Source organism: Parasteatoda tepidariorum, chromosome 2 (assembly GCF_043381705.1).
Source record: "Parasteatoda tepidariorum isolate YZ-2023 chromosome 2, CAS_Ptep_4.0, whole genome shotgun sequence".
Taxonomy (NCBI): domain Eukaryota; kingdom Metazoa; phylum Arthropoda; class Arachnida; order Araneae; family Theridiidae; genus Parasteatoda; species Parasteatoda tepidariorum.
This window is the reverse complement of record NC_092205.1, coordinates 96,635,917-96,650,165: the sequence shown is the minus strand read 5'-3', so window position 1 is coordinate 96,650,165 and position 14,249 is coordinate 96,635,917. Positions and strand designations below refer to the sequence as shown.

General features: G+C 30.1%; 1 protein-coding gene across 1 annotated transcript in view; it reads right to left on the bottom strand.

Moving 5' to 3' along the window:
* Nucleotides 1-3,873: 3,873 nt before the first annotated feature.
* The window catches only part of LOC107440271 (uncharacterized), a gene marked incomplete at its 3' end in the record, with an annotated part of 21,159 nt that continues 10,783 nt past the window's right edge, over nt 3,874-14,249 (bottom strand). Inside the window, 4 exon segments of the mRNA XM_043055258.2 lie at nt 3,874-4,046; nt 4,133-4,256; nt 11,344-11,531; nt 11,615-11,738. Of these exon segments, the coding sequence (XP_042911192.2) occupies nt 3,874-4,046; nt 4,133-4,256; nt 11,344-11,531; nt 11,615-11,738 (609 nt within the window).

The window sequence follows — 14,249 nt, the reverse complement described above, 5'->3', positions numbered from 1 at the left end:
AGGAATTTTTCTTCAAATGTTTGGCGTGTTCTGTTCCTGAAAGATTTACTAATATTCTGGAGATTTTTTTCAAGTTCTTCGGCCTTTTCCTTAGGGAAATTTTGTTTCTTATTTGCTGCTAAAAAATGGCGTCTGATTCAGTCAATGACTTTGATGGAACTAAATGAAAACGTGATAAATTAATGTCCGATATTTACAGGCTCCCGCTAGACGGCGTACTCGAGCGTTTCGATAGCGAATTGCTAATTATAGTCGATGAACCACTATTTAAAAAACAAAAATAATAAAAACTTAAATCGACTTTAGCGACGCAAGAACTGTGAAATTAGCACAAGCACTGTAACCTTAAGAATGGCAGCTTCCATTCGTGTGTGTACACGAAGTAGAAAAGCAATTGAACAAGGATAAAAAACAAAACTTAATACCACAGCTCATTCTTTCGACGATTATTTTGATTTTAAGGAATTTCCTTTCGTTTATATAAAAGGTGATGAAGTTTCGAATGCTCCTGCGCTTGGAGTTAACTGCAAAGAGTTTCCTGCTTTTGTTCAGTATGTGAAAAATAAACGAGATGTACTGGATGTTCACTTAAAAATGGATATTAATGGAGAAGGTGGATTTTTAATAATATGTCTTTCTGTACAATCAGATGAGTTGGACTTCGAGTGCAGCTGTAAGCGTGCTATGTATGATGAGGGGATAGCTGCAAGGAAATTTAAGCATTCTGGAGTTAAACGACTATTCATTCTAGCTGCCGTTCCGAGTGCACAAGAAAATTATGAGAATGTAGATCAACTCATTTCAACGTTGAATATAAGTCCTTTCCACGGCACAATTGCAACCGATTTGAAGTTAGCGAATATCTTAGCAGGTATAATGTCGCACAGCAGCGCATACCCATATACTTATTGTTATGCCAAGAAAGATGAGCTAAGCAGCTGTGGCGAATTGAGATCCCCCGAAAATGTTTTATCGTATTATACAAGTTGGCTGACTGAAGGAAAAGGTTCAAAAAACAAAGCGAAAGATTATTTCAATGGCATTCATCCACCGCTAATTGCAACTGTTGGAGGCAAAACATTCCTAGACATTATTCCACCGCCAGAATTACACCTTATGCTTGGTGTTGTTAGCACTGTTTTCACACATATGTTGAAAGAGTGTGAAAATGAATCGCTGACATGGACAAAAGCTTGTCATATTCAGCGCGAAATCAGACGAGGATGTCCTGGGTTTAAAGGAAATGCATGCAAAACTCTTTTGGATAAAGAAGAACTTCTGCACCAGTGTAAAAATCTAGCAATACTGAAGTACGTTAAAGTATTTGACGACTTCAAAAAAGTGGTTTCTGCATGCTTCGGAAATAATCTTGACCAAAATTTCAAAGCATGTAGAGAAGCTTTCAAAAGGAGCTACATGGACTTAAGTGTCAGCGTTACACCAAAGGTTCATGCAATTTTCTTTCACATTGAACAGTTCAGTAACAAAAATGGTGAAGGATTAGCATTTTTTGGGGAGCAGGCGATGGAGTCCGTACATTTTGATTTCTTAAAGTCTTCCTGGGAAATTAATAAGTTTGCTGCAAATCACCCGGATTATTCTAAACACTTTTCGAGAGCTGTCGGTAGATATAATGCTTCACATGTTTAAATTGATGTAATTATAATTAAATTATGTTACATTTTCATATTTTATCAGCAGTAAAATGTTTAAATAATGAAAGTTTAGTAGAATTACAACTGAAAAATCATTATTATATAATTTTTTTCCTTTCTATTGATATAAAACAACTCCAGATTTTCCAAAATATCATACTTCGTGCGCAAAAATGATCAAAATGGATTTTTTTTAAAATCTCTCCACAGATTATTTTGATTTTTTGATTTTTATTATCTGTTAACATTGTAAATTCAGAATCTCTTCTAATTTTGTAGGTGTAAGAGCATTTTATTTAACTTTGGTTAAGGCGCACCGTGAATTGCCAACACCTGATCAAAATCTTTATCTATTAATGGATTTAAAGTTTCTTGTAATAAATTTGAAAACATTTTGAGAAGTATATTATAGAAAATTTTCAGTGGTGTGCTTCAAAAATTTTTTTAAATATAACACGAAATCGAAAAAAATTAAAAAAAAAAAAAAAAAAACAGAAATAATAAAAATAGGGAAATTTGTTTATGAAGTTGCTTTATGCTAATGCTACATATCAGTGGTTGAAACATTTATTAATAAGAATATTGGCATTATTTAAAAAAGCGGTGCACAGCTTTCGTGGGTGAGGAGACACTTGCATCGCAGGTTGATTAACAAAGGTATTTAGACATACAGACGATAAATATGGTTATTATTATATAGTATAGTGTTCTGTGCTCTAAATCCTTTTCACCAATCAGAAAAATACTATTCGTCTTGATTAAAAAAATAGAAAAAACTAATACTTCAAAAAAAAAAAGTTGTAAAATACAGATTTAGTAAAATAATTATAAACATTAGATAAAAGTAATGGCTTTTTTATCACCTCACACATATAATAAAAAACTAAATAAGAAATAAATGTAATAGAAATAAATCTAATAAAAATTACCTATTCCTCAAGGATAAAAATCTATCATAGTCAGCTCATCACTAGCAGATTGGTAATAACCATGCAGTAAGCTTTAGGTGCAGTGGATAATTTCCTAAATTGCTAACTCGTTGAAAGATCTTATGTGTATTATGATGTTTAACAATGTTAAAAAGCTTTTTAAGGGAACATATCCCAAGTGAAATAAAAAAAATAATCTCACATCTATGTAATTTAAAAACAATTTTAAAAACAAACAGCGAAAATACAAATCAATTCAATAGTATATAAGGCATGTTAACTCAATTCTATGAAGGGGTACCTTTTCATAGAAGTAGGTTGACATTGACGACATTCCCGGTAAACTACTCTCCCCACAAAGTTCAAAGACAATAGCGAGGAAAACTTTTTGCATGCATAATAATTTACTTTTGTTTCATTTAAAGTTGTAATGCTCTTCTACTTGGCTAATTAAAAATAATGTTACTAAATACCTATTTCCTTCTTAAATTATGAAAAATGTCCTTTATTTATTATCTAATAAAATTAAACTTAATCTCAGATATCCATAATTTTTAAAATAATACTTTTTAAGATAAAAGATAAAGTGTTTATTAAATGAGTTTTATATTTTTGAAAGAACATTTCATATCGTACTGAAGTTGCTTCAAAAGCTCCTGTAAACAATCTCAATTTAATTACGTAGGTAAAATGAGCATAAAAGTTTAGAAATTAAAAAAGTGACTTATCCTTTCACAAGTACATTGAAGAATTCTAGGGTAGAAACAGATTTTTATCACATAGTTTTTCTCCTACCAACCTTCATAAACTACATTTTATACATAAGAACTTTATTCAGTGAATTTTTTTTCACAAGATTTTATTTCATCTTATAAAAATAAATAAGTATATGTTCCCCAATTCCTCCTCATATAATTTAGTCATAAAAAAATTAAGGATTTTCTTCTTTTAAGATATAATCCAGTTGCCTAAAAATTCTGAAACAAATCCGTTAGGAGAGACCACTTCAATCCTTATTATACATTTTTGTAAATGGTCTACCAGTTCAACATATCAAATCCTTTCAATCTTTAACCAAGTCTTTTGATCGAAAGCAGGTGAAAATGCGAAATTGCGAGAATACTGAGATAAATTTACACGACTGGAAAATACAGAAAACTAGTATCAAATAAAAGATTTTTTTACTGCTTAAATTATATTTGATTAGATTTTATTATGTTCATTCACTTAAATAATTTCAGTGAAGACTTCAACATAGGAATCGATGAATCATTCCAACCAATACTTACAATTTCTATTTGTATTTTTGTACGACTAATTTCCTCATGATTGCTGCCGTCAAAAATGTTTTTTGTTGTTGCAGGATCAAGTATTGCACGAGCTTTTGCTTTCTTTTGTGTCTGAGCAGGCTGTTGTGCCGGCGGAATGGGGTTGGTGTAAGTTGACACGGACTGATAGGAACCTTTAAATAAAAAGAATAAAAATCATCAAATTACAATGTAAAAAATTATTTAAAAAAAAAAAAGAAGTAATGCACATCATACGTACCATTTGAATTAGCTTGCGGAGGATTATTGTATGGAGTATCCCATTGATTGTTAAGATAAACAGGCTGGCGAGTTGCTGCTGGGAATATTATGTTCCGAGGAGGATTAAATGGCCTCTGTTGATACTGAAAATAAACAGCAACGAAATGTAAAAATTTACATAAAGCATAAAATATGTTTTTTTTTTGTCTTCAAGTAAAATAAATAAAACACACAAATAAATAAAAACATTGATTACATTAATGATGTTTAAGAATTTTTGATACCAGGGATGCGATTTCAAGAAAGAAAAAACATGAAGTAAAAATGAATCTAAAAAGGAACTATGAGGACTATCTTGGTCAAGTAAATTTATTAACTATTATTTTCTTATATTATTTAACAATTGATATAATTTAACAAACATCAATTTATAATAGAGAATGACACGACCTCTTAACAAGGCTTAATAATAAATTGCCAACACCTGATCAAAATCTTTATCTATTAATGGATTTAAAGTTTCTTATAATAAATTTGAAAACATTTTGAGAAGTATATTATATTAGTGGTGTGCTTCCAAAAATTTTGTAAATATAACACGAAATCGAAAAATATTAATAAAAAAAAAAATAAAAAAACAGAAAAAATAAAAATAGGGAAATTTTTTATGAAGCTGCTTCATGCTTATGCTACATATCAATGGTTGAAACATTTATTAATAAGAATATTGCCATTATTTAAAAAAGCGGTGTACAGCTTTCGTGGGTAAGGAGACACTTGGATCGCAGGTTGATTAACAAAGGTATTTAGACATACAGACGGTAAATATGGTTATTATTATAAAGTATAGTGTTCTGTGCTCTAAATCCTTTTCATCAATCAGAAAATTACTATTCGACTTGATAAAAAAATAGAAAAAACTAACACTTCAAAAAAAAAAATTCTAAAATACAGATTTAGTAAAATAAATATAAACATTAGGTAAAAGTAATGGCTTTTTTATCACTTCATATAATGCAAAAGTTCATTTTAAAATAGATTCTGACAATAAAAATACTGCAATGCTCACAGAAAAATAATTAATCATTTTAAAGAGGAATATAAATTTAAATTAAATATTTTAATTAATAAAAATTTATAAGATTTAAAATGATCTAAATTAAAAACTTTATAGGGCAAAATAAGGTTCAATATGCAGCTGGAAATACACTTGTAATTAAGATATATTTAGTGAATTAAAGGTTTTACGAATTTTAAACAGAAAACGTTTTCTCCCAAAAACAACCACTAAAACTACATAAAATCACATGGAAAAATGCAGCAATAACTCCCAGAAAAAAAGAACACTTTATTTTATAAAGAAATCAGGAAGACTGAAGCACATCAAAACGTAATTAGTATTTAAATCTGCAATTCAATATTAATAATATTGTATTAAAATATTGGAAATTTTAAAACTACGTGGAAATGTATAGTAATAACTCCTAAAAAAAGATCTACACAATTTACAAGGAAATCGGCATAAATAAAGAGTGTCAGAAAGTGATTACTTATCAGTGTGATTCGAAATTGTAAGAAAAATACGGATTCTCAGACTCACGTGGAACAAGAAAAGAAAAAGAAACAACCATAAGCAAATTACTTAAATTTACAATAAAATTAGCACAGAGAAAGCGTGTTAAACCTTATTATTTGAATGCGTAATTCAACTTCGAGATTCATAATAATAATTTCGCTTTAAAAGTATCAGTCTTTTAAAACCATTTTGAAAGGCGTGTAATAACAGCCGATAAAAAAAACTTGGGATTTGCAATGAAATTGGCACAAAATAAGCAAATAAAAAAGTGATTACTCAAATTAGAAATTCGCTTATCGTAATATCGTATTAAAAATATTAAGATTTCTGAAACCATGGGGAATACTAAAGTAAAAATTCCGTAGCAATAACTGCTGAATATTCCATCGAAAAACAACGTAGTTTTATGATGGAATCTGCCCAAATTGAACGTGACGAAAACTGATAACTGAGCATGTTAAAATTTTATTTTTATTTCTCAAAAGAAAAAGATAATTTCTTCATTGCTCTCACGCGTCGCACATCAATAATTGACGGATCGAAACTTTTACACCCCAAAATATAGGTATATTATGAATGTAAATAGAAAATATTATAATAAATTTAAATAAAATCAAAATTAACGTTATATACTGACTCATCTGTTGGCTATTTAAAGTGCTCAGTAGTGGTCGGCCCCACTGCAGTTAATGAACGAGACCGCCGACACGCACATAGAATTTTCTGTGCTAACAGATGTTCGTGTCTGTTAGGACCGAGAAGCGAAATTTGTCTGTAATGAAATAAGGCAACAGAAGACCGACTCAAGCGCCTCTCCTGGGTTCGTAACCTTTTTGGTTAGACTCTAGACAACTAGAAAACTGTTGCTTGGTCAGATGAGCCACGCTTTCAGCTGATCAGAGCAGATGGGAAAGTTCGATCGAGTGTGGCATATGCCCCACTAAACCATGAACCCTAGTTGTCAACAAGGCATTATGCAATCTAGTTGTGGCGTAGATCGCTTTTTCATGACATGAACTGAATCCAATGGTCCGATTACACCGATCATTGACTGGAAATGTTTTGGTCACCGTAGATGGACCCAGGCCTATGAAGGCAGAGGAACCACCGGCCGCCCCCAGAAGCAATGTGTGTTGTCCGCGCACCTAGTGCCCAATTCTTCAACCCTACAGACGCACTAAAGCCCTTCTGTTTGGGCCTGCTGAAAGGGAAGATAACAGTAGACAGAAAAATAACAATGTAATGTATGAATGTATATAATTAAAATAAACTAGAATGCCTAAAACTTAGATAATGACATTACAACCATTGTATAAACTAGATTAATGGGTTGGAGTTAATTTATTAACAAATTAAAATTAAAGAAAAAGTTGGAGCTCCGATCCCTCCATCGATTGAGAGAGAGAGAGAGAGAAAAAAACTGGACCGGGAAACTTGGGAAGAGACTGTGAAAGTTTCGCTTTCCCACTGTAACTGGAAATAGTTATGTTCAGCTTAATGAGACCACTTGCAGCCATTCATGGATTTTATTTACCCAAGCAATGATGGAATTTTTATGGATGATAATGCGCCTTATCACCGGGCCTTAATTGTTTGCGACTGGTTTGAAACATTCGGGACAATTTCAGCGAATAATTTGACCTTCTAGATCACCCGACATGAATCCCATCGAACATTTATGGGCTATAATAGAGAGGTTAGTTTGTGCAGAAAATCCTGCACCTGTAACACTTTCTCAATTAGGGACATTTATGAGGCTACATGGCTAAATATTCCTGCAAGAGACTTCGAACTACTTGATGAGTCCTACGTTGAGTTTCTGCTCTTCGTAGAGTTCGAGAAAGTCCGACATAATATTAAGAGAAATTTCTTAACTTTTTGTCACCCCTCAGTGTATATATATTTTTTAAAAAGAAAAGTTCTATTCGATCTGATAACTTCGTAAATCCACGTATTTTTTCAAATTCTGAAATTTTTAATGTGACTTAATTAGAAAGCGTAAGAATTGAATCTGTTACTTTTAAACGAACACGAATTATTACAATGACAACCGATGTTGATTTCTAATGTTTTTTTTTCGACCAAAGGTTTTTTACGTTGAAATTTCGTTTCTCTGTGGATCCATGTCGTTTTCTAATAGTTTTTTCCCACTATTTACGTGAGTTTTCAAATTCAAATATTTTTAATATGATGTTATGATGACAAATGCATTTCGAATGTCCCTGATCACTCTTTGACAGACTCATATTATGACGATTTCCTTGTAAATCTGCATTGTATACCGAACACTATTTGGTTGAAAGTTCTTTTTTTTAGTTAAATTTTTGTATACTTAATAAAATATTATGACGTTTCAAATCTGAATTAGATTAATCAATTTTTGACGCACTTAATTTACGATTCCATCGTAATTGAGAGGTAGCGTCTAGACCGGAGATTTGCAAACTTTCTTGGACGAGAGCCAAAAATCGAAAAGGAAAAGTTTGTTAGGCCAGGTAAAAATTTCTAAAATAAGGAATTAATATACAAGTTTTAATTTAAATATTTTATGACATGAATGAAATTGCGATTACATTTTTAAAAGTTCCTTATATTGAGGCTCGAAGTGTGATGTACTTATTTTATGGCTAAATGCTTGTCTGTTAGTCTACTTCTGAAATTATTTCTTCTAAGGTTCATAGTTGAAAACACTTGTTCACATATATAAGATGAAACAAACATAGCACTGATTTTCTGGGCACGAGATATTAAATTTTGGAATCTAGATTTTGTTAATCCCAGGTAGTAAAAAGATATGATCTAATATTAGAAAGATGCAATATAATACTGCCGTGCTAGAAAGTGCAAGACTCTTGAATCCTATCTTCTAATATTAGAACTAATATTACATAAGATTAAATAGTATTCGATCTAACATTCGAACTTTCAAAATTATTATCTATTTCATTAGTTTTGGTACAGCGCCACATTTTTGCAAAAGGGTATCCCATATTATTAATAAATAAACATTTATTTATGAAAGAAAACAATAAATTAAATTTGACTTAAAATATCATTTTCAGCCAACGCAATCTTAAGGTCAGAAAGCACAATATAATATTAGCAGAAATAAGGTGAACTCGCGAGTTCAGTTGTTGACTTGTATAAGTTCTTCACGGTTGTTTACATTCTCCGCCATTGTTGGTGGTAGTCAGTGAGAAATAAATTTTTAACTTCAAAGGTATTTATGATTCAGTATTTTTTAGTAAACTTTATAAATTTCAATTTGTAAAACTAAAACTTTGGCATATTTAGAAACAATTGCTTCAGATGATTGTTAGATTGCAGCTCAATTAATTCAATGCTGCAAATCCGACATCACTGTTTCATAATTTATGTTGAAAGGCATGGTAAAAATATCTAAGTCTGTTTGAATGGCGCTGAAATCCTGAAAATGGAGTTTTTCAAGCCATATTCATAATTCTTATGCTTTTCCTTATTTGAGGGTATTGACTTTAACCTCGAGAAATGAGACAAGACGTTTTTAGTTACCACCCCCCAAACAAATTAAGCTTCAGCTTAAAAGCTTTGAGATGGGCCCACATATCATCGATCGATTTTTCCATTGCATCTTAACATTCAAGTTGTTCATGTGACAACAAAGATCTGTGAAAAATGCAGGCAATATTAAGGGCACTTTCAAATTTAAAAGTCTTTTCCGAAGCTCACGAAAAATATCACACCCCATTGTTTTTCCCTTTAAAGAACGCATGCACAACTGATATTTTGATTTTACTATTCACTTAGATATTTTGTTAATCAAATAATTAATTCAAAATTTTGCATAAATTATGCACACAAAATATTATAGTTATAAGCTTCAGACAAATAATCTTTACAAAAGTAATTAAATATTCATTAAATAAAATAAAAATAAACTTTAACCTGCTACAGCTCTTCCACAATATTACATGTGGTTGATTCTATTCATGTCTTAAGATTACTTTAAATAATTCACAAATGCAAAGTTGAGCACACAATGCAATCAGGAGAAGCAATTTACAAATTGTTCAAATTGCAAGAAGCATTATGTGATTTGTGAATATGAATAACAAACCATAGAGAGTTACTGCCTCAAATTAAAATTTTCAGTCTGTACTGGACCTGCCATCGACTGATGGTGTTGCTGAACTGTAGGCATTCCACCAGAGTTATACATTCCTGGTTGAGCAGCTGCAACCTACATGATATCATGAGATGGATTGTTTGGTACAGTGGACAATTGTGTAGCGAAATCGTATTGCTCGAAAAAAATGAAGCTCTTATGAGAAATAAATATAATAAAAAACTAAATAAGAAATAAATGTAATAGAAATAAATCTAATAAAAATTACCTATTCCACAAGGATAAAAATCTATCATAGTCAGCTCATCACTAGCAGATTGGTAATAACCATACAGTAAGCTTTAGGTGCAGTGGATAATTTCCTAAATTGCTAACTCGTTGAAAGATCTTATGTGTATTATGATGTTTAACAATGTTAAAAAGCTTTTTAAGGGAACATATCCCAAGTGAAATAAAAAAAATAATCTCACATCTATGTAATTTAAAAACAATTTTAAAAACAAACAGCGAAAATACAAATCAATTCAATAGTATATAAGGCATGTTAACTCAATTCTATGAAGGGGTACCTTTTCATAGAAGTAGGTTGACATTGACGACATTCTCGGTAAACTACTCTCAAGTTCAAGTTCAAAGACAATAGCGAGGAAAACTTTTTGCATGCATAATAATTTACTTTTGTTTCATTTAAAGTTGCAATGCTCTTCTACTTAGCAAATTAAAAATAATGTTACTAAATACCTATTTCCTTCTTAAATTATGAAAAATGTCCTTTATTTATTATTTAATAAAATTAAACTTAATCTTAGATATCCATAATTTTTCAAATAATACTTGTTAAGATAAAAGATAAAGTGTTTATTAAATGAGTTTTATATTTTTAAAAGAACATTTCATATCGTATTGAAGTTGCTTCAAAAGCTCCTGTAAACAATCTCAATTTAATTACGTAGGTAAAATGAGCATAAAAGTTTAGAAATTAAAAAAGTGACTTATCCTTTCACAGGTACATTGAAGAATTCTAGGGTAGAAACAGATTTTTATCGCATAGCTTTTCTCCTACCAACCTTCATAAACTACATTTTATACATAAGAACTTTATGCAGTGAATTTTTTTTCACAAGATTTTAATTCATCTTATAAAAATAAATAAGTATATGTTCCCCAATTCCTCCTCATATAATTTAGTCATAAAAAAATTAAGGATTTTCTTCTTTTAAGATATAATCTAAAAATTCTGAAACAAATCCGATAGGAGAGACCACTTCAATCCTTATTATACATTTTTGTGGATGGTCTACCAGTTCAACATATCAAATCCTTGCCATCTTTAACCAAGTCTTTTGATCGAAAGCAGGTGAAAATGCGAAATTGCGAGAATGCTCAGATAAATTTATACGTCTGGAAAATACAGAAAACCAGTATCAAATAAAAGATTTTTTTACTGCTTAAATTATATTTGATTAGATTTTATCATGTTCATTCACTTAAATAATTTCAGTGAAGACTCCAACATAGGAATCGATGAATCATTCCAACCATTACTTACAATTTCTTTTTCTGGTGTTGAACGAGAACTATCCTCATTATAGCTGCCGTCAAAAATGTTTTTCCCTGTTGCAGGATCAATTATTGCTAGAGCTTTTGTTTTCTTTTGCGTCTGCTGAGCAGGCTGCTGAGAAATTTGTTGTGCAGGCTGAATGGGGTTGGTGTAAGTTGGCAGGGACTGATAGAAACCTTTAAGTAAAAAGAATAAAAATTATCCAATTACAATGTAAAAAAACATTTTAAGTAAAAGAAAGAAATAATGTACATCATACCACTTGAATTGGCTTGTGGAGGATTATGGTATGGAGTACCCCATTGATTATTAAGATAAACAGGCTGGTTAGTTGCTGTTGGGAATATTATGTCCTGAGGAGAACTAAATGGCCTCTGTTGATACTGAAAATAAATAACGAAATGCAAAAATTTACATAAAACACAAAGTAAAGTTTTTTTTCTTCAAGTAAAATAAATAAAACACACGAATAAATAAAAACATTTATTACATTAATGATGTTTAAGAATTTTTGATACCAGGGATGCTATTTCAAGAAAGAAAAAACATGAAGTAAAAATGAGTCTAAAAAGGAACTATGACGACTATCTTGGTCAAGTAAATTTATTAACTATTATTTTCTTATATTATTTAACAATTGATATAATTTAACAAACATCAATTTATAATAGAGAATGACAAGACTTCTTAATAAGGCTTAATAATAAATTGCCAACACCTGACCAAAATCTTTATCTATTAATGGATTTAAAGTTTCTTGTAATAAATTTGAAAACATTTTGAGAAGTATATTATAGAAAATTTTCAGTGGTGTGCTTCCAAAAATTTTGTAAATATAACACGAAATCGAAAAATATTAATAAAAAAAAACAGAAATAGTGAAAATAGGGAAATTTTTTATGAAGTTGCTTTATGCTTATGCTACATATCAGTAGTTGAAACATTTATTATTAAAAATATTGACATTATTTAAAAAAGCAGTGCACAGCTTTCTTGGGTGAGGAGAAACTTTCATCGCAGGGTGATTAACAAAGGTATTTAGACATAAGGACGGTAAATATGGTTATTATTATATAGTATAGTGTTCTGTGCTCTAAATCCTTTTCATCAATCAATTTAGGTCAGAAAATTCCTATTTGACTTGATTAAAAAAATAGAAAAAACTAATACTTTAAAAAAAGAAATTCCAAAATACAGATTTAGTAAAATAAATATAAACATTAGGTAAAAGTAATTTCTTTTTTATTACTTCATATAATACAAAAGCTCATTTTAAAATAGATTCTGACAATAAAAATACTTCAATGCTCATAGAAAAATAATTAATCATTTTAAAGTGGAATATAAATTTAAATTAAATATTTCAATTAATAAAAGTTTTTATTATTCATTCGTTAGTGCAATTTTTAAAAGGACATAATAGGAAGAAAACTTGGTCCAATGCTCCAGAATCGAAACAATTGAAATAGAACGAGAATACAGAAAATTCCTTCTTCAAAGCAGAACAAACGATTGTGCAAGCAACTTTGTTAATGCGTTCCATTCCTGTGTGCACAAGTAAATCTGGCTCTTTAAGGTGGTTGAGAGGGAGGGGTGGGAAACATTTTCTTTTCATTCAAAGAAATTATACAATATTCATCAGAGAGGGTCAACTTATGACTGAATCTTTTTCGAATCATTTTGTGAAAGCAAATATAGTTAAGGCGAGCATAGAAAAAAAGGTCAAAATTTTTGACATAAACTTACATTCTTAATTTTGGAATTGCTTTTTTTTTTGTTCTTTTTATTTTGTTTTGTGCTATACGAATCGTAAATATTTGATGCCAAATTTATTTAAAACGCATTATGTATAAATTGTAAATAATTGTTAATAATATCTGTTAAATGTGAAAAATTCATCAAGATAATCATTTAGTTTCAATCCTATGTCTAATTCTAATTCTCCATTATGAATAACAGTCTAAGAGACGCGTTTGGATTGTTGTTTCGTAGACGTTTCTTAAGGCTCTTATTCTCATGACGTCTATTATAGTTATCTATGAGACGTCTTTACTTAAGCCATTGTGAATTATCCATAAATAAGCTATAGGAAAACGTCTAGTATAAGCCGATACTTCATACACGACGTCTAATGGATTATATAGACGAATTCTGAACGTCTAATGGATGAGTCTAAAATGTAAATGTCTGTACTCTGTTGCAAATTAAGAAAAAAGCCATTATACCCATGGAGAGAGTCTGCTGGCATCTAGTGCATGCCAAGCTCTAAACCTGATCAAATATCAACATCGCCAACTTTTGAAACAATGTTGCACAACCTTTTTTTGCTTTCTTTCTTAAATCGTGTGAAATGAAAAAAAATTATTGAATAATCAATTAGCCATAAATAAGAATTAATAAAAATGATATCAAAATATCGTACCAAATATATGCCTTTCTGTTCGCATTTAAAGTAATAATAAATATTTAATAATATACATTGTTTCTCGCTGACGATTTTCTTCTACAGCGAAACAAAAGTAAAAGTTATTTATCTCGCTTTTTATTAATTAAGTGCATTTCAGGCTAAGACGTGCCACTTTTAGTAGTCCAATCAAACCCAATGTTCTTGCAACGTCATATAGTTGTTTCTTTTTCAAGAACGAATATTTTCCTTATTTATCGAATTATGTCGCCAAGCCTAGGATTCCAGAAAGGCAGTGAAACTATAACCTTTTTTCAATAATTCTATGATATATATATATATATATATATAGACATAATAGAGAAATAGCTAACATGCACCCATTTTCGTTACGCGAAACGGAAAAACTTCTAAATTAATATAAATGAAGGAACTCATTATTTATTATTTAAAAAGCTTATATTACATTACGTAAGAAAAGAAATTATTT